Source organism: Oncorhynchus tshawytscha, linkage group LG01, assembly GCF_018296145.1.
Source record: "Oncorhynchus tshawytscha isolate Ot180627B linkage group LG01, Otsh_v2.0, whole genome shotgun sequence".
Lineage (NCBI taxonomy): Eukaryota > Metazoa > Chordata > Actinopteri > Salmoniformes > Salmonidae > Oncorhynchus > Oncorhynchus tshawytscha.
Genome location: NC_056429.1, coordinates 10,467,155 through 10,494,111, shown reverse-complemented (window position 1 = coordinate 10,494,111; position 26,957 = coordinate 10,467,155). Strand labels below are relative to the sequence as shown.

Genomic DNA, 26,957 nt, shown 5'->3' with positions numbered 1-26,957 from the left:
CATGTTATTTATGTCAGTGCAGGGTGAGCTACACACCTTGGACTTCCTATTAGGGCACACGACTCAGTGCTAACAGTATAACTCTGGTTCAGTCACATGATTACTGCACATAAGTCGTTCAAGGCAGTTAGAGGGACATAAATTAGGTTACTTACATTGTGTCTTCCAACGCACCTGGGATAATGTACATTTGCTGAAGCATTATGACAACTCATCACAATGGTAGGTATTAACTGAGCTGGGCTTGGGTCATTGATAAGTCATTGTCTCAACGTACCTTTATAATGCTGCGAAAGGATCCAGGAACCCAAATGTTTTGGGTGGATCCCATCCTCCTTTTAAAATGATTGTTGTTTCCAGAAGGTATCAGAATTGTCAATAAATGTTACACCCACAGAGCTGCAATAGTCACAAAGCCAGTTATGGAGGGATACAAGTCTGCTGAACCGTTCAAGGTCACGATTTAGGGAGGGCAGGGGGCCAGATATTATGGGACGTTTGTTGGTGTCAAGCTGAGACCCAATCAGCTCTTTAAAGTCCATCTTCAGCTGTTCTGAGCTGCCCTCCATAATGTTATCGAATCACACATGAACTATGATAGACTCAATTTCGTGATGCTGGTTTAAAATGTTTGGGAGCTGCTTATTGATGTCCTGATGCAGGTTTATAATGTTTGGGAACAGCTTATTGATGTCCTGATGCAGGTTTATAATGTTTGGTAGCAGCTTATTGATGTCCTGATGCAGGTTTATAATGTTTGGTAGCAGCTTATTGATGTCCTGATGCAGGTTTACAATGTTTGGGAGCTGCTTATTGATGTCCTGATGCAGGTTTACAATGTTTGGTAGCAGCTTATTGATGTCCTGATGCAGGTTTACAATGTTTGGGAGCAGCTTATTGATGTCCTGATGCAGGTTTACAATGTTTGGTAGCAGCTTATTGATGTCCTGATGCAGGTTTACAATGTTTGGGAGCAGCTTATTGATGTCCTGATGCAGGTTTATAATGTTTGGGAGCAGCTTATTGATGTCCTGATGCTGGTTTACAATGTTTGGGAGCAGATTATTGATGTCCTGATGCTGGTTTACAATGTTTGGGAGCAGATTATTGATGTCCTGATGCAGGTTTATAATGTTTGGGAGCAGCTTATTGATGTCCTGATGCTGGTTTACAATGTTTGGGAGCAGATTATTGATGTCCTGATGCAGGTTTACAATGTTTGGTAGCAGCTTATTGATGTCCTGATGCTGGTTTACAATGTTTGGGAGCAGATTATTGATGTCCTGATGCAGGTTTATAATGTTTGGGAGCAGATTATTGATGTCCTGATGCAGGTTTACAATGTTTGGTAGCAGCTTATTGATGTCCTGATGCTGGTTTACAATGTTTGGGAGCAGATTATTGATGTCCTGATGCAGGTTTATAATGTTTGGGAGCAGATTATTGATGTCCTGATGCTGGTTTACAATGTTTGGGAGCAGATTATTGATGTCCTGATGCAGGTTTACAATGTTTGGTAGCAGTTTATTGATGTCCTGATGCAGGTTTATAATGTTTGGGAGCAGCTTATTGATGTCCTGATGCAGGTTTATAATGTTTGGGAGCAGCTTATTGATGTCCTGATGCTGGTTTACAATGTTTGGGAGCAGCTTATTGATGTCCTGATGCAGGTTTACAATGTTTGGGAGCAGCTTATTGATGTCCTGATGCAGGTTTACAATGTTTGGGAGCAGCTTATTGATGTCCTGATGCAGGTTTACAATGTTTGGTAGCAGCTTATTGATGTCCTGATGCAGGTTTATAATGTTTGGGAGCAGCTTATTGATGTCCTGATGCAGGTTTATAATGTTTGGGAGCAGATTATTGATGTCCTGATGCAGGTTTATAATGTTTGGGAGCAGCTTATTGATGTCCTGATGCAGGTTTATAATGTTTGGGAGCAGATTATTGATGTCCTGATGCAGGTTTATAATGTTTGGGAGCAGCTTATTGATGTCCTGATGCAGGTTTATAATGTTTGGGAGCAGCTTATTGATGTCCTGATGCAGGTTTATAATGTTTGGGAGCAGCTTATTGATGTCCTGATGCAGGTTTACAATGTTTGGGAGCAGCTTATTGATGTCCTGATGCAGGTTTACAATGTTTGGTAGCAGCTTATTGATGTCCTGATACAGGTTTACAATGTTTGGGAGCAGATTATTGATGTCCGGATGCAGGTTTATAATGTTTGGTAGCAGGTAATTGATGTCCTGATGCAGGTTTATAATGTTTGGGAGCAGCTTATTGATGTCCTGATGCAAGTTTATAGTGTTTGGGAGCAGATTATTGATGTCCGGATGTAGGTTTATAATGTTTGGTAGCAGGTTATTGATGTCCTGATGCAAGTTTATAGTGTTTGGGAGCAGATTATTGATGTCCTGATGCAGGTTTATAATGTTTGGGAGCAGCTTATTGATGTCCTGATGCAGGTTTATAATGTTAGGGAGCAGCTTATTGATGTCCTGATGCAGGTTTATAATGTTTAGGAGCAGCTTATTGATGTCCTGATGCAGGTTTAAAATGTTTTGGAGCAGCTTATTGATGTCCTGATGCAGATTTATCATGTTTAGGAGCAGCTTATTGATGTCCTGATGCAGGTTTATAATGTTTGGGAGCTGCTTATTGATGTCCTGATGCTGGTTTATAATGTTTGGTAGCAGCTTATTGATGTCCTGATGCTGGTTTATAATGTTTGGTAGCAGCTTATTGATGTCCTGATGCAGGTTTATAATGTTTGGTAGCAGCTTATTGATGTCCTGATGCAGGTTTATAATGTTTGGGAGCAGCTTATTGATGTCCTGATGCAGGTTTATAATGTTTGGGAGCAGCTTATTGATGTCCTGATGCTGGTTTAATGTTTAATGTTTGCAGGTTTATAGCAGCTTATTGATGTCCTGATGCAGGTTTATAATGTTTGGGAGCAGCTTATTGATGTCCTGATGCAGGTTTATAATGTTTGGAGCAGTTTTATTGATGTCCTGATGCTGGTTTACAATGTTTGGGAGCAGCTTATTGATGTCCTGATGCAGGTTTACAATGTTTGGGAGCAGCTTATTGATGTCCTGATGCAGGTTTACAATGTTTGGTAGCAGCTTATTGATGTCCTGATGCAGGTTTACAATGTTTGGGAGCTGCTTATTGATGTCCTGTAATCGTGCTCCTGGATAGCACAAGGTTTTTGCTCCAGGGACTGTGACATTTCTCACCATTGAACTACCCAATACAACGGCCGAAGAATGGAATGGACAAATTTGCCCATTCCTAACCCTCACAAAATTTGTGGAACATTTCACGGGCCCACGAGAAGCAGGATAGTGTATGCCTGCAGCTCCTGACGATAGGTCCAGACCTCCCACAGCAGGCAGAGGCCAATCAGAGCCAGAGAGAGGGAAAGGAGCCGAGCTCGACGACAAAGCCGCTGTTGGAGTCAGTGTAGTTGCAGTCAGCACAGCTGTGCTTAGACACAGGCAGTCCCAGCGATGAAGGCGCAGGCAGATCCGGCACCAAGGCGGCGACGCTGTTCTTCATGTTGATCTGCTCAAGAGAGATATAGTAAGGGAGATTAGAGAGATAGAAATGGAGAGGAGAGCGTAATGGAGAGTAGAGCTATTGAGCGATAGTAATGGAGAGGATAGAGAGATAGTAATAGGAGAGCGATAGTAATGGAGAGGATAGAGAGATAGTAATAGGAGAGCGATAGTAATGGAGAGGATAGAGAGATAGTAATAGGAGAGTGATAGGAAGGGAGTGGAGAGAGAGTACAGAGATTGAGAGATATTAGTGGAGAGGAGAGAGATCGAGAGATAATGGAGAGGAGAGGAGAGAGTTGGCGATAGTAGAGAGAGAGAGACAGTAATGGAGAGTCGATAGATTAAAAGGGAATGGAGAGAGAGTAATGGAGAGTAGTGAGATTGAGAGATAGTAATGGAGAGGAGAGAGAGGTAGTAATGGAGAGGAGAGAGATTGACATATACTAATGGAGAGGAGAGAATTGAGACAGATAGATAGATGGATAGATAGATAGATAGATAGATAGATAGATAGATAGATAGATAGATAGATAGATAGATAGATAGATAGATAGATAGATAGATAGATAGATAGATAGATAGATAGATAGATAGATAGGTAGGCAGGCAGGTAGGTAGGCAGGCAGGTAGGTAGGTAGGTAGGTAGATAGATAGATAGATAGATAGATAGATGGATAGATAGATAGATAGATAGATAGATAGATAGATAGATAGATAGATAGATAGATAGATAGATAGATAGATAGATAGATAGATAGATAGATAGATAGATAGATAGATAGATAGATAGATAGGAGAGGAGATAATTGAGAGATAGTAATGGAGAGAGAGATAGACAGTAATGGAGAGGGAGATGAAGAGATAGTAATGGAGAGAAGACAGATTGTGATGGAGATAGAGAGAGAGTAAGGGAGAGGAGAGGATAATGGAGAGGAGAGAGAGAGTAATGGAGAGGAGAGGGATGGTCATGGAGAGAGGAGAATGTATCTGGTTAGGAGGGTGAGAGGGAGGGGAATACCAAATCCATTACAATCCTATAAAATGATGCATCTATTTATAACAGTCTAAAGATGGAAGACAGGATAGCTTGATCTCCAAATCTTGCATTCTACACCTTCAATTTATTTTACCTCAACAATATGTTGCACTTACAGTATAGTCATAGGAGGGAAACTAGAATACAATATATAAGTGTATTGGATCATTCATGACCAGCACAACAAGCGGCAGAATGTTTTAGGAGCCAGGGGCTGTGTTTCAATGGCACCGGCTCACATCAAAACTAGTGCACTATAAAGAGAATAGAATGCCATTTGGGACTTCATCGGTCAATTGTTTCCAGTCCTTATGGCCGGTGCCTGGCATCTGCAGTTCAGTTCAATTGAAGAATTACCCCCTTTGTGTCCCATTAATGAGAGTGCAATACAGTTACTTAGCAGACATTCTTGTTGTCATCACAAGACGTCGCTCACTCTTTTCCTCTCCGGCTCAATTAGCTATTTCTGTTTCATAGCTCTAAAGGTGAGGTATTGACGCAACACTGATATACGGAGAATCAAGGGTTTCCCACCACTTTGCTAAATATAGGGGTTTGCAAATTTGTTTTGCCCTGTGTGATTTCATTCATTGCATGACATTTGTGTGACTTCCGAATTTAATAGGAGAATCAAATCAAAATGTTTTGGGGCAGACTTTAAGGAGCAGACATCTGACCCATTGAAGAGATTAGAGCATAGGCACAACTTGAGGACTAGTGATGGCCGTGTTCTCAATGAGACTCAGCTGTGAATCTATTAGAGGGCATTCCTATGCTATGTACAGTTGAAGTCGGAAGTTAACATACACTTAGGTTGGAGTCATTAAAACTCCTTTTTCAACCACTCCACAAATGTTTTGTTAACAAACTATAGTTTTGGCAAGTTGGTTAGGACTTCTACTTTGTGCATGACACAAGTCATTTTTTGAACAATTGTTTACAGACAGATTATTTCACTTATAATTCATTGTATCACAATTCCAGTGGGTCAGAATTTTACATACACTAAGTTGACTGCCTTTAAACAGCTTTCAAAATGCCAGAAAATTATGTCATGGCTTTAGAAGCTTCTGATAGGCTAAATGGTATAATTTGAGTCAATTGGAGGTGTACCTGTGGATGTATTTCAAGGCCTACCTTCAAACTCAGTGCATCTTTGCTTGACATCATGGGAAAATCAAAAGAAATAGGCCAAGACTTCAGAAAAAAACTGTAGACCTCCACAAGTCTGGTTCATCCTTGGGAGCAATTTCCAAACGATAGTACCCAAGTATAAACACCATGAGACCATGCAGCCGTCATACCGCTTAGGAAGGAGACACATTCTTTCTCCTAGAGATGAATGTACTTTGTTGCGAAAAGTGCAAATCAATCCCAGAACAACAGCAAAGGACCTTGTGAAGATGCTGGAGGAAACAGGTACAAAAGTATCAAATGTCCAGAGTAAAACGAGTCTGATATCGACATAACCTGAAAGGCCGCTCAGCAAGGAAGAAGCCGCTGCTCCAAAACCGCAATAAAAAAGCCAGACTACGGTTTGCAACTGCACATGGGGACAAAGATCGTACTTTTTGGAGAAATGTCCTCTGGTCTGATGAAACAAAAATAGGACTGTTTGGCCATAATGAACATGTTTGGAAAAGGGGGAGGAAAAAAGGGGAGGCTTGCAGGCCAAAGTACACCATCCCAACCGTGAAGCACGGGGGTGGCAGCATCATGTTGTGGGGGTACTTTGCTGCTGGAGCGACTGGTGCACTTCACAAAATAGATGGCATCATGAGGATGGAAATGTATGTTGATATATTGAAGCAACATCTCAAGACATCAGTCAGATAGTTAAAGCTTGGTCGCAAATTGGTCTTCCAAATGAACAATGACCCCAAGCATACTATAAAAGTGGTGGCAAAATGGGTTAAGCACAACAAAGTCAAGGCATCGGAGTGGCCATCACAAAGCCCTGACTTCAATCTCATAGAAAATCTGTGGGCAGAACTGAAAAAGCGTGTGCGAGTAAGGAGGCCTACAAACCTGACTCAATTACACCAGCTCTGTCAGGAAGAATAAGAGAAAATTCACCCAACTTATTGTGGGAAGCTTGTGGGCTACCCGCCTATGGGCTACCCGAAACATTTGACCCAAGTGAAATAATAAGCCAATGCTACCAAGTACTAGTTGAGTGTCTGTAAATGTCTGACCCACTGGGAATGTGATGAAAGAAATAAAAGCTGAAATAAATAATTCTCTCTAATATTATTCTGAAATTTCATATTCTTAAAATAAAGTGGTGATCCTAACTGACCTAAGACAGGGAATTTTTACTAGGATTAAATGTCAGGAATTGTGAAAAACTGAGTTTAAATGTATTTGGCTAAGGTGTAAACTTCCGACTTCAACTGTATATGTCCAGTCGTGGCCAAAGGTTTTGAGAATGACACAAATATACATTTTCACAAAGTCTGCTGCCTCTGTTTTTATGGTGGCAATTTGCATATACTCCAGAATGTTATGAAGAGTGATCAGATGAATTGCAATTAATTGCAAAGTCCCTCTTTGCCATGCAAATGAACTGAATCCCCCAAAAAACATTTCCACTGCATTTCAGCCCTGCCACAAAAGGACCAGCTGACATCATGTCAGTGATTCTCTCGTTGACACAGGTGTGAGTGTTGACGAGGACAAGGCTGGAGATCACTCTGTCATGCTGATTGAGTTCAAATTACAGACTGGAAGCTTCAAAATGAGGGTGGTGCTTGGAATCATTGTTCTTCCTCTGTCAACCATGGTTACCCACAAGGAAACATGTGCCGTCATCATTGCTTTGCACAAAAAGGGCTTCCCAGGCAAGGATATTGCTGCCAGTTACATTGCACCTTTGTCAATAAAAGCCTTGAAATGCTTGTAATTATACTTAAGCATTCCATAGTAACATCTGACAAAAATATCTAATGACACTGATGCAGGAAACTTTGTGAAAATTAATATTTGTTTCATTCTCAAAACTTTTGGCCACGACTGTATGTATAAACTCAGCAAAAATAGAATTGTCCCTTTTTCAGGTCCCTGTCTTTCAAAGATAATTCGTAAAAATCCCAATAGCTTCATAGATCTTCATTGTAAAGGGTTTAAACACTGTTTCCCATGCTTGTTCAATGAACCATAAGCAATTAATGATCATGCACCTGTGGAATGGTTGTAAGACACTAACAGCTTACAGACGGTAGGCAATTAAGGTCACAGTTATGAAAACTTAGGACACTAAAAAGGCCCTTTTACTGACTCTGAAAAACACCACAAGAAAGATGCCCGTGGTCCTTGCTCATCTAGGTGAACATACAGATGTGCAGATGTGGCCAGGGAAATAAATGGCAATGTTCATACTGTGAGATGCCTAAGACAGCGCTACAGGGAGACATGATGGACAGCTGATCGTCCTCGCTGTGGCAGACCACGTGTAACAACATCTGCACAGGATCGGTACATCACACCTGCGGGACAGTTACAGGATGGCAACAACAACTGCCTGAGTTACACCAGGAACACACAATCCCTCCATCAGTGCTCAGACTGTCCGCAATAGGCTGAGAGAGGCTGGACTGAGGACTTGTAGGCCTGTTGTAAGGCAGGTCCTCACCAGACATCACCGGCAACAACATCGCCTATGGGCACAAACCCACCGTCGCTGGACCAGACAGGACTGGCAAAAAGTATTCTTCACGGTATTGTCTCACCAGGGGTGATGGTTGGATTTGCGTTTATCGTTGAAGGAATAAGCGGTACTCCGAGGCCTGTAATCTGGAGTGGGATCAATTTGGAGGTGGAGGGTCCATCATGGTTTTTGGCGGTGTGTCACAGCATCATCGAACTGCACTTGTTGTCATTGCAGGCAATTTCACCGCTGTGCGTTACAGGGAAGACATCCTCCTCCCTCATGTGGTACCCTTCCTGCAGGCTCATCCTGACATGACCCTCCAGCATGACAATGCCACCAGCCATAGTGCTAGTTCTGTGTTTGATTTCCTGCAAGACAGGAATGTCAGTGTTATTCCATGGTCAGCGAAGAGCCCGGATCTCAATCCCATTGAGCACGTCAATCCCATTCCCCCCAGAAATGTCCGGGAACTTGCAGGTTTCCTTGGTGGAAGAGTGGAGTAACATCTCACAGCAAGAACTGGCAAATATGGTGCAGTCCATGAGGAGGAGATGCACTGCAGTACTAAATGCAGCTGGTGGCCACACCAGATACTGACTGTTACTTTGGATTTTGAATCCCCTTTGTTCAGGGACACATTATTCCATTTCTGTTAGTCACATGTCTGTGGAACTTGTTCAGTTTATGTCTCAGTTGTTGAATCTTGTTATGTTCATAGAAATATTTACACATGTTAAGTTTGCTGAAAATGAACGCTGTTGACAGTGAGGGGACGTTTCTTTTTTTTGCTGTGTTTATATATACAGACACGCTTACTGTGACTTTTACACATATGTGCGTTTACACACGCACACGCACTTGTGTGAGCACGCATGACGCACGCACACAAACACACACATACATAAGAATACACACACACACACCAGAAGTTGTTAATTTAGCCTTTTCTTGGTAAGCGTCAGTCAGTCCCTTTTTCTCCTTTCTCTCCCTGCTAACCTGCTGAAAAATTCCAACCCCCATGTGTTTTCCTGATACTGAGATCAATAGAAAGCCGAGGCTAAAAGAAGCTAGCCAAGGGGATTGTACCAGTCCCGCTAGGGGCAGGTATAGAATCCATGTTAACTTATTCATTATGATCTTAAAGCCCATAATGATACTAGATCAGCACTCCTACTCAGCCCCCTATAAAGCACGTCATACCTTTCTCTTAGCATATTATTGTGCTAACATGGCTATCAAAACCAGCACTGATGGAGGAAAATTACAGACTAATCATTTAGTTTCAGTCAAATTAGCACTAACAGCCAGAGCCCCCGTCCAATAGAGAGTTTTGTTTTTAAAGACTGTTTGTCATTTTGTAATTTAAAAAAAATCACTGCATTATCTTCCCTCAGGGTTTACTGAACAGCGAGAGGTCAGATTGCCGTTGTTTACGTTGCACATTGGCTTCTAGCCGGCCATCGATCCCTCAGGTTTTTGGGCGGAAAAGGGAGAAAAAGGCCTGTCTTCAATGCTTTTGTTTGTTTGACTTTAAAAAGCATTTATGCCAGTTGGCAAGGTCAGGGTCAAGTAAAAAATAATGAAATTATACATTTCCAAGGTTCAATGGGGCTAAAAATGACTGTGGCAGTCTTTTACTATGTTACTAGAAAGGTGCACCATTTGACTCCCTATTTACATTCGACTGGTCGCTTTTTGTCAGCTCTCTGTGCAAAGCTCTTGTCTGATGTTATTTTGGCAGCCATATTGAAAGGGGGGGCTATCTCTGTTTTAGTTTGTGTGGGGGTATGAATGTGAATGTTTGTTTGTTTGTTTGAAGTTTGTGTGAGTGTGCTTGGGTATAGGGGCCCATAGCTGAGTCTACCAGTGTCTAACTGTCTAAATCCTTCCCATACATAATCCTTACTCAGTAGAGAGAGACGGTGTGGGTGTTTGTACGTGTGCTTGGGCCTCGGAGAAATTCAAGGTGTATACCTCAACCTCAGCTCTCCTCTTCTCCGCAGTTGTATGAACAACAGCCATCACCACAGCAAGTTACTCTTGTGGTCGTGAATGATAGACGCGTGAGGCCCTACCAGTCATTCAAAGCACATTCTTGAGCGGATCTCATATCGCCAGAGGTTGGCCCGGGCACTCCTCATACTCGCCAAGGAAAATAAGCGCCGTGACACCAGGGCTTTGTTTCATCGCGGCGAGGGCCCCTTCTGTTTGTGTTTAATATTGGCTCGAGAGAGAGGCTGTCCAACTCGCTGCCTGAACCACAGAATGAGACGGCGCAGCCTTCCTCCCGTCTGCTCTGCTTCTCGTGTGTCTGCCACCCTCCTCCACGGACCTCAGAGTCCCCATGAGGCCTAGCGGTTAGACTGAGAGGAAATCAGATCTCACAACACTGGGGCAATGATACAATGGGGAGAGAGGGAAAGGGGTAGAGAGGGGAAAGAGAGGAGAGGACAAGGGGAGAGAGAGCTTGAGGTCAGAGGAGAGGAGAGGAGAGGGGGGAGGAGATGAGGGAGAGGAGAGAAGAGTGGAGAACGGTGAGAGAGGAGACAGGAGAGGAGAAGATAAAAGAAGAGTGTAGAAATGGAGATATTAGAGGAGAGGAGGAGGAAGAGAGGCAGGCCAAGTCTTACTGAACACAAGCCATGTCTGGGTGGTTTTCATGCAGGATTGGGGCTTTGATATGTTGTCAAGTCCTCAAACGGAGGTTGACAGTGGTTTCAGGCAGTGGTCAGAGCTTTGATTCAGACTGCTGGACCTCAGACAGAGACTGTGTTTCACTTTTCTAGATTGGGTTGTTTAATATTTACTAAGTGTCTTGGACTGGCTGAAGCTTTGTAGGATTTCTCTGAAATTGAGGTTTATTCTCCATTAATTCTTTGAAAGAGTTAAAAAATATATTTCTCTGAAACTTTACTCTGACATTTAACTTGAAGCATTTCTCTGACTTGAAGTTTTGAGGAACACTCAAAACCTCAAACTGGATCCAAGCATTGATATCAATCGATGAGCAAGCCGCTCTGAACACCACCATCTGTTGAATGAATCCGAATTGTAGATAGATTGGCGATGGTTTGAGTTAAATATGTTTTCTCTGGATCTGAACCTTGACAAACAAACACATGCCTCCAACAATGCTCATAGTTGTGGGTGTCTTTTTCATTTTAGCTTTAAGTCACAACCAGCTATAGACAGGGCCTCTGTGTTTTTTCTCTGAAGTGCGTGTGGGCGTGTGACACACAGCGAGGGAGGTGGGAACTAAGCCAACTCTAGCGGCTGGCTGCTGATGTTAATAGCTTGTCAGTTTCCCTATTTCCTCTCATTGCAGCAGCTGTACGCCGCCCAGCTGGCCAGCATGCAGATCTCACCTGGAGCCAAAATGGCCTCACTGCCACAGCCTCCCAACTCCTCAGACCCCCTATCGCCCCCCGGCTTGAAGAGTGAGAAGAGAGTGTTGAGTCCTGTCACTCATGTTAAGGTGAGCCTTCTCTTTATGATTGACTTTGTGTGTTTTTGTTTTGGACCTTGGTTACACAGTATATAACTCACTGACTGAATCAATGATTCAAGTGAAAGGGAATGAACACACACGTGTGTACACGCGCACACACACACACACACACACACACACACACACACACACACACACACACACACACACACACACACACACACACACACACACACACACACACACACACACACACACACACACACACACACACACATTGGCGATGGCTGCTGTTTGGCATGGGCCCAGACCTCTTTACTGGAGTGAGCTCGAGAGCATACGCCTCATCTTGACTCGACGAGGCAATAATGGGAGCCATGTGTCTATGTGGGGTCGCTGCAACCAGCATCACAATAGACTGAAGTCAGAACTCACCACAGCTCCACAATACTGCTCAACCAGCATCACAATAGACTGAGGTCAGAACTCACCACAGCTCCACAATACTGCTCAACCAGCATCACAATAGACTGAGGTCAGAACTCACCACAGCTCCACAATACTGCTCAACCAGCATCACAATAGACTGGAGTCAGAACTCACCACAGCTCCACAATACTGCTCAACCAGCATCACAATAGATTGGAGTCAGAACTCACCACAGCTCCACAATACTGCTCAACCAGCATCACAATAGACTGGAGTCAGAACACACCACAGCTCCACAATACTACTCAGCCAGCATCGTAATAGACTGGAGTCAGAACTCACCATAGCTCCACAATACTGCTCAACCAGCATCACAATAGACTGGAGTCAGAACTCACCACAGCTCCACAATACTGCTCAAACAGCATCACAATAGACTGAAGTCAGAACTCACCACAGCTCCACAATACTACTCAGCCAGCATCACAATAGACTGGAGTCAGAACTCACCACAGCTCCACAATACTGCTCAACCAGCATCACAATAGACTGGAGTCAGAACTCACCACAGCTGCAACCAGCATCACAATAGACTGGCGTCAGAACTCACCACCACTGCAACCAGCATCACAATAGACTGGAGTCAGAACTCACCACCACTGCAACCAGCATCACAATAGACTGGAGTCAGAACTCACCACAGCTCTACAATACTGCTCAACCAGCATCACAATAGACTGGAGTCAGAACTCACCACAGCTCTACAGTAGTACTCTTCCCTTGAAACTTCAAACTTCCACCCTGAAATGTCCACCTTCCCCAACCCCTTTCCACTTTCTCTACCCTCCACACTGGCATCCCAATGTCCTCCCAGCCTCCCAAATCATGTTCTTTCTCCTCTCCCCAAGACTGGTTCCAAATTAAATCCATGTTTGTTAGCGTTCCCTTTCACGACTCAGTCAGGTGGTGTTGACGAATTCTCTTCCAGTTTCTATCCCCTTCCAGGGATTCCTCACAAACTCAATGTGAGGCGATGTGGTCATGAACCTTTGATTAGGAAAGAGAGGAGGAGACGAGACGGCAAAAGTTTTTGTTGATTAAATGTATTTATAAATGGCCACAACTTGAGAGCGGGATAATTGAGTGAATACATTTTTTAGGCAGAAATCTGAGGGTCAAAGCCTTATTTTTCCCAGCTTCTGAATAATGTGTGGTCTCAACACGGTGCCCTGGGGAACACGACCAAAGTATTAAAGCAATATTGCACTCTCAAACACATCATTCACACTGGTCTACACTGAGTATAAACAAACACAACTTTTCTGTCTGCTTCAAATGTTTTTATTCTGTCAATTTGAACTCCCAGACAGACATGCTTCAACATAATTCAGAGGCTCAGTTGAATAGAGGAGTCAGGTTGAATCAGGACGACAGACTCTTCAGTCAGTTGGACAAAGAAATTATCCTCCTCAGCAGAGTTTACACCACGACAGCTACACTGAGTGTACAACATAATAAGAACACCTGCTGCCTTGAGACAATTGAGATTGTGCTTATGTGCCATACAGAGGGTGAATGGGCAAGACAAAAGATTTAAGTGCCTTTGAACAGGGTATGGTAGTACACCGGTTTGTGTCAAGAACTGCAAAGCTGCTGGGTTTTTCATGCTCAACAATTTCCTGTGTGTATCAAGAATAGTCCACCACCCAAATGATTTCCAGCCAACTTGACACAGCTGTGGGAAGCATTGGGGTCAACGTGGGCCAGAATCCCTGCAGAACACATTCGACACCTTGTGGAGTCCATAACCCAATGAATTGAGGCTGTTCTGAGCGCAAAAGGGGGTGCAACTCAATATTAGGAAGGTGTTGCTAATGTTTAGTACACTCAGTGTATACACACTTCAACTGACAACTACATTTTCACCAGGTCTTCACATGAAGCAGTCTGTCATAATGCCATCATAACAACGTCAAAATAATTGTTTGCCCATTTAACAGGTCCATGATGTTTTCAGCCTTTTCTTACCTGCTCTTTCTCCTCGTCTTCCACAGGAGGAAGGGTCGACGCAGCCCCTGAACCTCTCAGCCCGATCCAAGACTGGCGAGCCCCACCGATCCCCGTCCTCGCCCTCACACACCCTGTTCCCCAGCAACAAGACCAGCCCCATCACCATGGGGAAGGGGCGCATCCCCAGCCCTCTCTCCAACATGGGCAGAGGCTCACTGGGTGGGTGCAGTGAACACACACACATGCCTGCGCACACACTGACAGGTACAAATAAACAAAATGCACGCAAACACCTTCACATTGCACACAAACATTCCTAGCATCCACCTCCAGTTCAAGTCAACCCCAAAGGAGACCTAGTTTTTAAATTTTACGAGTGCCCAAAGCCCTGTATTTAGTACCAATGAAAACCCAGGCAGCGGAACCAGTGAAACCCAGCACACGTTATTTGGTTTAAAGAGATCTCTCACATCATTGTCTGCCCTGGACCATAAACCTTAGTTCTCGTCCTCTGCTATCTGTGATTAAGCCCAATCTAAATCATTGCCTTATACCAAAACAATTTCGTTAGCTCCTCTAGAGTGTCTTTGAGGACGTTCCACTTCACATGTGTTCCTTCCTGTGTGCTATATTATGCCTTTTTTTAACAGCCACCCAAGCATACAGTACTTCCTCTTCATCTGTTAATTAGACAAGGAAGGTAGAGGAAAGTTTGCTCTCCCGGAGGGGAACATTGGGTGCTTGTAGAGAAACTGCCGTTGGAAAAATGTAATTTACAGATGAGTCTTTCATTGTCTAACCACAAATAAAGGCGTCACCCCTACCCCCTAGGGACCTTTGTAGATCTCAATGAGCTGGAGATCTAAAAGCAATATGGTAACAACTCCACCTTTTTTCTATGTTGCTTATACCTGTCCAATCCTCTCAGCTCTACATATGTCTAGAGAAGAGGAACCAATACTCTCAGCTCTACGTATGTCTAGAGAGGAGGAACCAATCCTTTCAGCTCTACATATGTCTAGAGAGGAGTAACCAATACTCTCAGCTCTACGTATGTCTAGAGAGGAGGAACTAATCCTCTCAGCTCTACATATGTCTAGAGAGGAGGAACCAATACTCTCAGCTCTACGTATGTCTAGAGAGGAGGAACCAATCCTCTCAGCTCTACATATGTCTAGAGAGGAGGAACTAATCCTCTCAGCTCTACATATGTCTAGAGAGGAGGAACTAATACTCTCAGCTCTACATATGTCTAGAGAGGAGGAACCAATACTCTCAGCTCTACATATGTCTAGAGAGGAGGAAGTAATCCTCTCAGCTCTACATATGTCTAGAGAGGAGGAACCAATACTCTCAGCTCTACGTATGTCTAGAGAGGAGGAACCAATCCTCTCAGCTCTACACATGTCTAGAGAGGAGGAGCTAGTGGTCCATTTGGAATCAGTCGTGTCAAGATCTTTTCCTGTGAGGTCACGTACAGCAACAATGTTGATTGGTCTACTGCTGTGCCCGTCAACAGTCAGACATTGACGGCCGATGCTTTCTACCCACAGACATCCTATCCAGCCTGAACTCCACAGCGTTGTTTGGGGACCAGGACGCGGTGATGAAGGCCATCCAGGAGGCGAGGAAGATGAGGGAGCAGATCCAGAGAGAACAGCTTCATCATCAGCAGCAGCAGAGCCTGGAGGCCAAGCTCACAGCCCTGAGCGGCATGAGCCTCAGCAATGGCAACAAGGTGATAGTCACGAAGCACATAAAGATGCACCCACACACATGAACGCATGCACAAACTCACACTCAAACACGTAAATGCATACACACACATATACACATGCACATGTGTGTTTATGCATCTAATACTAAAATCATTGTATTTAGTTTAATAAACATTCTATGACCGTAACTTCAACTGGAGTTGTACATAAAGACAATTGAGAAAGTTGAGGAAGCTAAACTCCAAGGTAACACATTGGACCGTCAATTATCAATCCGTCATTGTAAATAAGAATGTGTTCTTAATTAACCGACTTGCCGAGTTAAATAAATAAATAGATAGAAAATTGTGAAAGTTGTTGTGAAGATGGGGAGAAATACAGTATGTCTGTTCTAAAAAGATGTTCTACGTTTTTGACACAAACATCACCTGTACTAGTTGTTCAGGCTCTAATCATGTCCCTTCTTGATTACTGTCTGGTAAAATGGTCACGTGCAGCCAGGAAAGACCTAGCAATGCTGCATCTGGCTCAAAACACAGCAGCACACCTTTCCCTTAACTACACATACAGAACTCCCATCAACATTTTATTTAACTAGGCAAGTTGGTTAAGAACAAATTCTTATTTACAATGATGGACGAGGAACAGCGGGTTAACTGCCTTGTTCAGGGGCAGAACGACTGATTTTTACCTTGCCAGCTCAGGGATTCAATCTAGGAACCTTTCGGTTACTGGCCCAACGCTCTAACCACTAGGCTACCTGCATGTAGGAAAGACATGCATGGTTGACGAGAGATTAACTTCTTCTCTAGCTTTTATGAGAAATATATCTTTGATGGAAATTCCAGATTGTCTGAATAATCAAATAACATTCAGCTCAGACACCCATACATACCCCACAAGACATGTCACCAGGGGTCTCTTCAGACACCCATACATACCCCACAAGACATGTCACCAGGCGTCTCTTCAGACACCCATACATACCCCACAAGACATGCCACCAGGGGTCTCTTCACGGTCCCCAAGTCCAAAATGAGTTCACGGCAACACAGTATAATACAGAGCCATGATCACATGGAACTCCCTTCCATCTACTATTACTCAAATAAACAGCTAAATGAAACAACAGATTAGACAAGAACTCGAGAACTGTGAGGACACACACAGATAAACACACACACAAACAGACACACACAGACAGACACAGGCACACACACAGACACAGAGACACACACAGAGACACACAGACAGAAAGAGACACACAGACAGACAGAGACACACACACAGACAGAGACACACACACAGACAGAGACACACACACACGCACACACACACAAAGACAGACACACACAGACAGAGTTAGACACACAGACAGTCAGACACACAGACAGAGTCAGACACACAAAGACAGAGACAGCCACACACAGACAGAGACAGCCACACACAGACAGACACAGACAGACAGACACACAAACACACACAGACACACACACAGACACACACACACAGAGACAGACACACTCACACAATGAGTCAGAAACACAGACAGAGACAGACACACAGACAGAGACAGACAGACAGACTGACAGACTGTCCTTGTCTATCAGTATATCAGTTTTTTGTGTGACTGTCCTTGTCTGTCAGTATATCAGTGTTTTGTGTGACTGTCCTTGTCTATCAGCATATCAGTGTTTTGTGTGACTGTCCTTGTCTATCAGCAAATCAGTATTTTGTGTGACTGTCCTTGTCTATCAGTATATCAGTGTTTTGTGTGACTGTCCTTGTCTATCAGTATATCAGTGTTTTGTGTGACTGTCCTTGTCTATCAGCATATCCGTGTTTTGTGTGACTGTCCTTGTCTATCAGCATATCAGTGTTTTGTGTGACTGTCCTTGTCTATCAGCATATCAGTGTTTTGTGTGACTGTCCTTGTCTGTCAGTATATCAGTGTTTTGTGTGACTGTCCTTGTCTATCAGCAAATCAGTGTTTTGTGTGACTGTCCTTGTCTATCAGTATATCAGTGTTTTGTGTGACTGTCCTTGTCTATCAGCATATCAGTGTTTTGTGTGACTGTCCTTGTCTATCAGCATATCAGTGTTTTGTGTGACTGTCCTTGTCTATCCGTATATCAGTGTTTTGTGCGACTGTCCTTGTCTATCCGTATATCAGTGTTTTGTGTGACTGTCCTTGTCTATTAGCATATCAGTGTTTTGTGTGACTGTCCTTGTCTATTAGCATATCAGTGTTTTGTGTGACTGTCCTTGTCTATCCGTATATCAGTGTTTTGTGTGACTGTCCTTGTCTATTAGCATATCAGTGTTTTGTGTGACTGTCCTTGTCTATTAGCATATCAGTGTTTTGTGTGACTGTCCTTGTCTATTAGCATATCAGTGTTTTGTGTGACTGTCCTTGTCTATCCATGCTTTGATACATGTCATGTTTTTTGTGGACCCCAGGAAGAGTAGCTGCTGCTTCTGCAAAAGCTACTGGGGATCCGAATAAACAAATAAACACCAATGAGCGCTCACACACAAACGCTACATATTTTCAATGAGCACCATTAGCCTCAACAGACAAGGTAAGAAAATGCAGACAGATGCCTGAACAATGTAAACTTGCTCTAATTATTGACACGGGGCAAGCCCAATTCTGTCACTTTCTCATTTCATACATGTACTGTTGAAGGGCAATAGTGGCGTCTGCTTTTTTCTCTGGAACCCTGGCCAGTGCTCTCGAGATCCTCTCTTCTTTCATATCCACGGCCACCCAGAAGTCGACTGCTTTGAACAGACAGCAGCTGAGTCTATGACAGTGATGGTTTTTGTGTGTGTGTGTGTGTGTGTGTGTGTGTGTGTGTGTGTGTGTGTGTGTGTGTGTGTGTGTGTGTGTGTGTGTGTGTGTGTGTGTGTGTGTGTGTGTGTGTGTGTGTGTGTGTGTGAGAGACTTGGGGGTTTATACCCAATTAGAACCACAGTCTAGGCAGAGGGCCTTTAGACCCCCTTGCCCCCCTGGTTGAAGAGAGGAGATGGGCAACTTTGTAGCAGGAGCTCCTATACCCACGGGGTCCCCCATGTTAAAAAAATATCTTCAAAATATAAATCAGATCAGTCAATCATGGATAGACTCAAGGGAAAATACATTTTGAAAGGGGGGAAGGACAAAGTCAGAGGAATCATTCATATTTTAGTGATGAATACTTTGAATCCCCTCTGCCACAGCTTCAATTAGAAACCACAGCTTCAACTAGAGGCCACAGCTTCAACTAGAGGCCAGAGCTTCAACTAGAGGCCACAGCTTCAATTAGAGACCACAGTTTCAATTAGAGACCACAGCTTCAACTAGAGGCCACAGCTTCAACTAGAGGCCACAGCTTCAACTAGAGGTCACAGCTTCAACTAGAGACCACAGCTTCAACTAGAGGCCACAGCTTCAACTAGAGGCCACAGGCTCAATTAGAGGCCACAGATTCAACTAGAGGACGCAGCTTTAATTAGAAGCCTCAGCTTCAATTAGAGGCCCCAGCTTCAACTGGAGGCCACAGCTTCAATTAGAGGTCACAGCTTCAATTAGAGGACACAGCTTCAAGTAGAGGCCACAATCCTCAATTAGAGGCCACAGCTTCAACTAGAGGCCACAGCTTCAACTAGAGGCCACAGCTTCAATTAGAGCCCACAGCTCCAACTAGAGGCCACAGCTTCAATTAGAGGCCACAGCTTCAAATAGAGGCCACAGCTTCAACTAGAGACCACAGCTTCAATCAACTAGAGGACACAGCTTCAAATAGAGGCCACAGCTTCAAATAGAGGCCACAGCTTCAACTAGAGGCCACAGCTTCAACTAGAGGCCACAGCTTCAACTAGAGCCCACAGCTCCAACTAGAGGCCACAGCTTCAATTAGAGGCCACAGCTTCAACTAGAGGCCACAGCTTCAACTAGAGGCCACAGCTTCAACTAGAGGCCACAGCTTCAACTAGAGCCCACAGCTTCAACTAGAGGCCACATCTTCAACTAGAGGCCACAGCTTCAATTAGAGGACACAGGCTCAATTAGAGGCCACAGCTTCACCTAGAGGACACAGCTTCAACTAGAGGCCACAGCTTCAACTAGAGGCCACATCTTCAACTAGAGGCCACAGCTTCAATTAGAGGCCACAGGCTCAATTAGAGGCCACAGCTTCACCTATAGGCCACAGCTTCAACTAGAGGCCACAGCTTCAACTAGAGCCCACAGCTTCAACTAGAGGCCACATCTTCAACTAGAGCTCCAACTAGAGGCCACAGCTTCAATTAGAGGACACAGGCTCAATTAGATGCCACAGCTTCACCTAGAGGACACAGCTTCAACTAGAGGCCACAGCTTCAACTAGAGGCCACATCTTCAACTAGAGGCCACAGCTTCAATTAGAGTCCACAGGCTCAATTAGAGGCCACAGCTTCACCTATAGGACACAGCTTCAACTAGAGGCCACAGCTTCAATTAGAGGCCACAGCTTCAACTAGAGGCCACAGCTCCAACTAGAGGCCACAGGCTCAATTAGAGGTCACAACTTCAATTAGAGGCCACAGCTCCAACTAGAGGCCACAGGCTCAATTAGAGGTCACATCTTCAATTAGAGGCCACAGCTCTAACTAGAGGCCACAGCTCCAGCTAGAGGCCACAGCTCCAACTAGAGGCCACAGCTCCAACTAGAGGCCACAGCTCCAACTAGAGGCCACAGCTTCAACTAGAGACCACAGCTCCAACTAGAGGCCACAGCTCCAACTAGAGACCACAGCTCCAACTAGAGGCCACGTTTCCTGTACATATTAAACATTACTTTTGATTGGGAGTTGTTTAGCATAAAGTGGAGAAAGATATTCTGCTATTTATCAGTGTTTTGAATGTGTTCTTTGCAGATGGGTTGACGTGATCCTAATCAAAACGTCTAAATGTGTCAATGATTTTAAATGATCAAACGAAGCCTGGTATATTGTGAACAATAGGTTCTCACATGTACCAACACTATATTTTCCCACTTTATAAGGACAAACCGAGCAATGCAAGCAATTTACTTTATGGCTCCATTCTTCCTAATAAAAAGCTCATTTGGAAACTCTCAAAGTTATTGTTTCCGGGTTCTAAAACACCACAGGCCACTGTTTGTTGTTCAGTGTTATTCGTTACCTAACAACGGTTCCTCAAACACGCTTTTCTTAGCTTTAAATCTATTATTTTTCTGTAGAAGGGAGTTTTTTTGTTGTTGCCACTCACAGGATTGTCTCTGTCCTAGTCAATTCATAGAGAAAGCTGTCATGACTCACCACCTCCATTCTGCAGATAACTAATGTAACTAATCCAATCAAATGGAGATGCTACACTTTGTACTTTGTAGTCATTATATTTGAGTCTGAGCGTCATGCTTTCATGAAAATCATTTTTTTCCAGCAATATTCATATCTATTTTTGGGACATTCTTTAGAAATGCATTAGATTAGGCAGTATGAAACTACTGAAACACCTGATCCTAATCTGATCTCTGCTACAAGGGGTATCACACAGATGACTGTGTTCTAAGGATACACCACGGGGTGAAGAGGGTGTGGGGTGTAACTTCATATGGAGCTATGCTGATGGTCTGTGTGTGAGTGTGTGGTGTGTCTGTATGCATGCATATGTGTGTGTGTGTGTGTGTGTGTGTGTGTGTGTGTGTGTGTGTGTGTGTGTGTGTGTGTGTGTGTGTGTGTGTGTGTGTGTGTGTGTGTGTGTGTGTGTGTGTGTGTGTGTGTGTGTGTGTGTGTGTGTGTGTGTGTGTGCGCGCGCGCGCGTGGGCCTTAACCTTAGTCATCCTTCAATTTTAGCAAGATTCCCTTTGCTATAAGTTGTACTACTGGCGGTGATCCAGGAGTCCTCTTTCTGCTGCCGTGTCCTGGCACTGGGCTGGCCTTGGCCATGTTAATGTCATTATAGCTCGCCTTGCGCCCAGACACTAGCTCTGGCCAGCAAGTGGCATTGTTGAGTATCGCGTTACGCTTACGCTGCTTCCAACAAGGCCCGCAGCTGCCAAGCAAGCACACTAAAATAGCCACAGAGTGTGAGTGCGTGGATGTTTGTCCTGTGTGCCTGTGTGTTTCTGTGTGCGTGTGTGTGTTAGTGTGTGTCTACATGTATATTAGTGTGTGCTTGTGTGTGTGTCTATACTAGTGTGTGTGTGACTGTGTGTGTGTGTGTGTGTGTGGAGTAAGTTTATTCCAGTTTTGAGTGAGCTGGCCTTGCGTAGAGCATTCAGTGTGTCCTACTCAGCAGAGCACTGGTACTTTATAGAACGCCCCTGTCACTAAGCCTACTTAACTCTGTCAGTAGTTGACATCAGCTGTCGGGACTACTCAACTACGTTACACCAGCTCTTTTGTGTGCCACACTGCAGGGAAAGGAGGGACCGTTGAGAAGAACATTAGAAATGTGGGTGACTTGAGTCAAGCCAGGCCAGTCACCACACAGCAGTCTCTGTTGTCAGTCCCAACAGGAAATGTGTTGTGGTATTCACTGGCTGTTCTGGTGTGCATTCTCATTGTCAGTATGCACCTTGTAGTTGTTGAGCAAAGTCATATACAAGTACTTTTGCGTCCAAAATCAAGGCCTTATAGATATAAATATGTATTATTGCTGCTACAACTGGATGAAACAGGGTGTGAGCTCCTTCACTTTCCATGGACAACAGGACAAGGCATCTGTATTGAGAGATGACAGGCACAGTGAAAGCAGGAAGGGGGAGAGGAGGAGGAGGAGGAGGAGTGAGGGACTTCATAGCTCCTGGAGGAGGCAGTAAATGTTGTGGGTCAGTTAGAGCAGGGTACACGTCGACGCAGTAATGAGCTGAACATGACGCTGATAAAACTGCTCGGCCGGTGCAGTGTTTATAGCGCTGCCATAGCAACCCGTTAAAATGTGTGCCCAGCCATCGAGTTCAGGAGAGCCCAGGCAATAGAGGAGCTTTGTGTGTCTCTTTAAGTTCCGAAATATAGATTGAGTTGAATGTTAGACAAGCCCCATTCCTGTAAAGTAATAATAGTATATTTTAAGATGGTATTCTATAGCTTTGAACTATGTAGCTAATGTTGATTAGTCATTGTTGTCATTTACAAGTGACCACATTGGACTGACTCTAGGCCTGCTGTCCTGTTACAGATTAAGTCCTAAATTAGTCCTCTTTGTAAATCCTCTGTTGGTCCAGTGGTAGTCATCTCTGTAAGTCCTCTGTTGGTCCAGTGTTAGTCATCTCTGTAAGTCTTCTGTTGGTCCAGTGTTAGTCATCTCTGTAAGTCTTCTGTTGGTCCAGTGTTAGTCATCTCTGTAAGTCTTCTGTTGGTCCAGTGTTAGTCATCTCTGTAAGTCTTCTGTTGGTCCAGTGTTAGTCATCTCTGTAAGTCCTCTGTTGGTCCAGTGTTAGTCATCTCTGTAAATCCTCTGTTGGTCCAGTGTTAGTCATCTCTGTAAGTCCTCTGTTGGTCCAGTGTTAGTTCTCAGTAGGTCGTCCAGTGTTAGTCCTCTCTCTTAGTTCTCTGTGAGCAGATTCTGTGGTATGTGCAGCGCTGCCCAGGCACATGTTCTGTGGTGGTCTGATTACAGCCCTTAACGTCGTGCTGACATTGGCCCTCCCTGGCTCCCTACATATATATATATATATATATATATAAAAACAAAAGGCCCCAAGTTCCATCGGCGCTGCCAGCGTCTACCGCGGCATGACTTCATCCAGCAACCATTCCCTCCATCAAACAAAATGCCTTTGTCACCAGAAAACAGGGAGAGGAGGAGGAGAGGTGGAGGAATGAGTGGATGTGTGGTGATTGTGGAGGCCCTTGTTTTCCAGCACAGTTCGGGAGCGTGGCAGGGTAATTTTAGCTGGAGGGCTACAGACTGCATGCTGGACTCATTTGAGGGAGAGGGCGGGATGGTGGGCAGGCAGCGCAGAATAATCAGAGACAGTAGGCAGGATGGGTGGGGAGCACTGAGTCAGCTTATATGGTAGCGCTGGGTAGATCTGGCGTATTGTCTCTTTTAGTGGCTAAACGTACTTTTTGGGGGGCCGCTCTCTCTCTTTTCCCTCCTATCTATCTATCTATCTATCTATCTATCTATCTATCTATCTATCTATCTATCTATCTATCTATCTATCTATCTATCTATCTATCTATCTATCTATCTATCTATCTATCTATCTATCTATCTATCTATCTATCTATCTATCTATCTATCTATCTATCTATCTATCTATCTATCTATCTATCTATCTATCTATCTATCACTATTAGGCAGACTCGAACTGTACTCAACCCTGATTGACATTTGACCTCTTTGTATTTTAGGAGCGGATGCACTTTGAGAGTTTGAGTCAGCACCTGGGCAACCTGGGAGAGGATGGAAAGATGGGCCACAGGGTCATTGACCTCACCAGACCTGAGGATCTTCATGGTGGGTTTTGTCTGTCTGTCTGTCTTTCTTTCTTTCTTTCTACATTTCTGTTGTTCTTTTTCCGCATCTATCTCTTTCAGTTCTCAATACTTTTATATAAGTGCATTCTGTTGATGTTTGTGTGTATGCTTACAACCCGTATGTATGTAGCTTGGTGCATAATAGTAGAACAGAGGAAAAGAGAAGAGAGAGGTCAAATGGATATTTATAATACATTAGCATAGCCACGGGAAGTAGGGGTGCTGAGGTTGTAGCAGCAACCCCTGAACAATCATAATAATAGAAAACATATAGTGGGGAGAACAAGTATTTGATACACTGCCGATTTTGCAGGTTTTCCTACTTACAAAGCATGTAGAGGTCTGTAATTTTTTTATCATAGGTACACTTCAACTGTGAGAGACGGAATCTAAAACAAAAATCCAGAAAATCACATTGTATGATTTTTAAGTAATTAATTTGCATTTTATTGCATGACATAAGTATTTGATCACCTACCAACAACCAGTAAGAATTCCGGCTCTCACTTACCTGTTAGTTTTTCTTTAAGAATCCCTCCTGTTCTCCACTCATTACCTGTATTAACTGCACCTGTTTGAACTCGTTACCTGTATAAAAGACACCTGTCCACACACTCAATCAAACAGACTCCAACCTCTCCACAATGGCCAAGACTAGAGAGCTGTGTAAGGACATCAGGGATAGAATTGTAGACCTGCACAAGGCTGGGATGGGCTACAGGACAATAGACAAGCAGCTTGGTGAGAAGGCAACAACTGTTGGCGTAATTATTAGAAAATGGAAGAAGTTCAAGATGACATTCGATCACCCTCGGTCTTTGGCTCCATGCAAGATCTCACCTCGTGGGGCATCAATGATCATGAGGAAGGTGAGGGATCAGCCCAGAACTACACGGCAGGACCTGGTCAATGACCTGAAGAGAGCTGGGACCACAGTCTCAAAGAAAACCATTAGTAACATACTTCGCCATCATGGATTAAAATCCTGCAGCGCACGCAAGGTCCCTCTGCTCAAGCCAGCGCATGTTCAGGCCCGTCTGAAGTTTGCCAATGACCATCTGGATGATCCAGAGGAGGAACGGGAGAAGGTCATGTTGTCTGATGAGACAAAAATAGAGCTTTTTGGTCTAAACTCCACTCGCCGCGTTTTGAGAAAGAAGAAGGATGAGTACAACCCCAAGAACACCATCCCAACCGTGAAGCATGGAGGTGGAAACATCATTCTTTGGGGATGCTTTTCTGCAAAGGGGACAGGACGACTGCACTGTATTGAGGGGAGGATGGATGGGGCCATGAATCGTGAGATCTTGGCCAACAACCTCCTTCCCTCAGTAAGAGCATTGAAGATGGTTCTTGGCTGGGTCTTCCAGTTGACAACGACCCAAAACACACAGCCAGGGCAACTAAGGAGTGGCTCCGTAAGAAGCATCTCAAGGTCCTGGAGTGGCTTAGCCAGTTTCCAGACCTGAACCCAATAGAAAATCTTTGGAGGGAGCTGAAAGTCTGTATTGCCCAGCGACAGCCCCGAAACGTGAAGGATCTGGAGAAGGTCTGTATGGAGGAGTGGGCCAAAATCCCTGCTGCAGTGTGTGCAAAACTGGTCAAGGACTACAGGAAATGTATGATCTCTGTATTTGCAAACAAAGGTTTCTGTACCAAACATTAAGTTCTGCTTTTCTGATGTATCAAATACTTATGTCATGCAATAAAATTCTAATTCATTACTTAAAAATCATACAATGTGATTTCCTGGATTTTCACAGTTGTAGTGTACCTATGATAAAAAATTACAGACCTCTACATGCTTTGTAAGTAGGAAAACCTGCAAAATCGGCAGTGTATCAAATACTTGTTCTCCCCACTGTATATATACAGTACTGTGCAAAAGTTTTAGGCATGTGTGAAAAAATGCTGTTAAGTAAGAATACTTTCAAAAATAGTCATGTTAATAGTTTATATTTATCAACTAACAAAATGCAAAGTGAGTGAACGGAAGAAAAATCTACATCAAATCAATATTTGGTGTGACCCCTCTTTGCCTTCAAAACAGCATCAATTCATCTAGGTACACCTGCACACAGTTTTTGAAGGAACTCAGCAGGTAGGTTGGCCCAAACATCTTGGAGAACTAACCACAGTTCCTCTGTGGATTTAGGCAGCCTTGGGTTCTTCTCTCTCTTCATGTAATCCCAGACAGACTCGATGATGTTGAGATCAGGGCTCTGTGGGGGCCATAGCATCACTTCCAGGACTCCTTGTTCTTCTTTACGCTGAAAATAGTTCTTAATGACGTTCACTGTATGTTTGGGGTTGTTGTCATGCTGCAGAATACATTTGGGGCCAATCAGATGCCTCCCTGATGGTATTGCATGATGGATAAGTATCTGCCTGTACTTCTCATCATTGAGGAGACCATTCATTCTGACCAAATCCCCAACTCCATTTGCAGAAATGCAGCACAAAACTTGCAAGGAACCTCCACCATGCTTCACTGTTGCCTGCAGACACTCATTTGTGTACCACTCTCCAGTCCTTCGGTGAACAAACTGCCTTCTGTTACAGCCAAATATTTCAAATTTTGACTTATGAGTCCAGAGCACCAAATGCCATTTTTCTACACCCC

General features: G+C 43.9%; 1 protein-coding gene across 7 annotated transcripts in view; it reads left to right on the top strand.

The window, feature by feature from the left end:
- LOC112259100 (transcription factor SOX-6) overlaps window positions 1–26,957 on the top strand; it is a 196,849-nt gene that overhangs the window by 142,769 nt on the left and 27,123 nt on the right. For 4 of the 7 annotated variants that reach the window (XM_042329731.1, XM_042329814.1, XM_042329632.1 and 1 more), the window contains 4 exons: window positions 11,556–11,729; window positions 14,186–14,405; window positions 15,695–15,879; window positions 24,209–24,314. In XM_042329731.1, the coding sequence (XP_042185665.1) occupies window positions 11,556–11,729; window positions 14,186–14,405; window positions 15,695–15,879; window positions 24,209–24,314 (685 nt within the window). The remainder of the gene's footprint in view (window positions 1–11,555; window positions 11,730–14,185; window positions 14,406–15,694; window positions 15,880–24,208; window positions 24,315–26,957) is intronic. The other 3 variants (XM_042329764.1, XM_042329787.1, XM_042329840.1) reach the window with 3 other exon arrangements.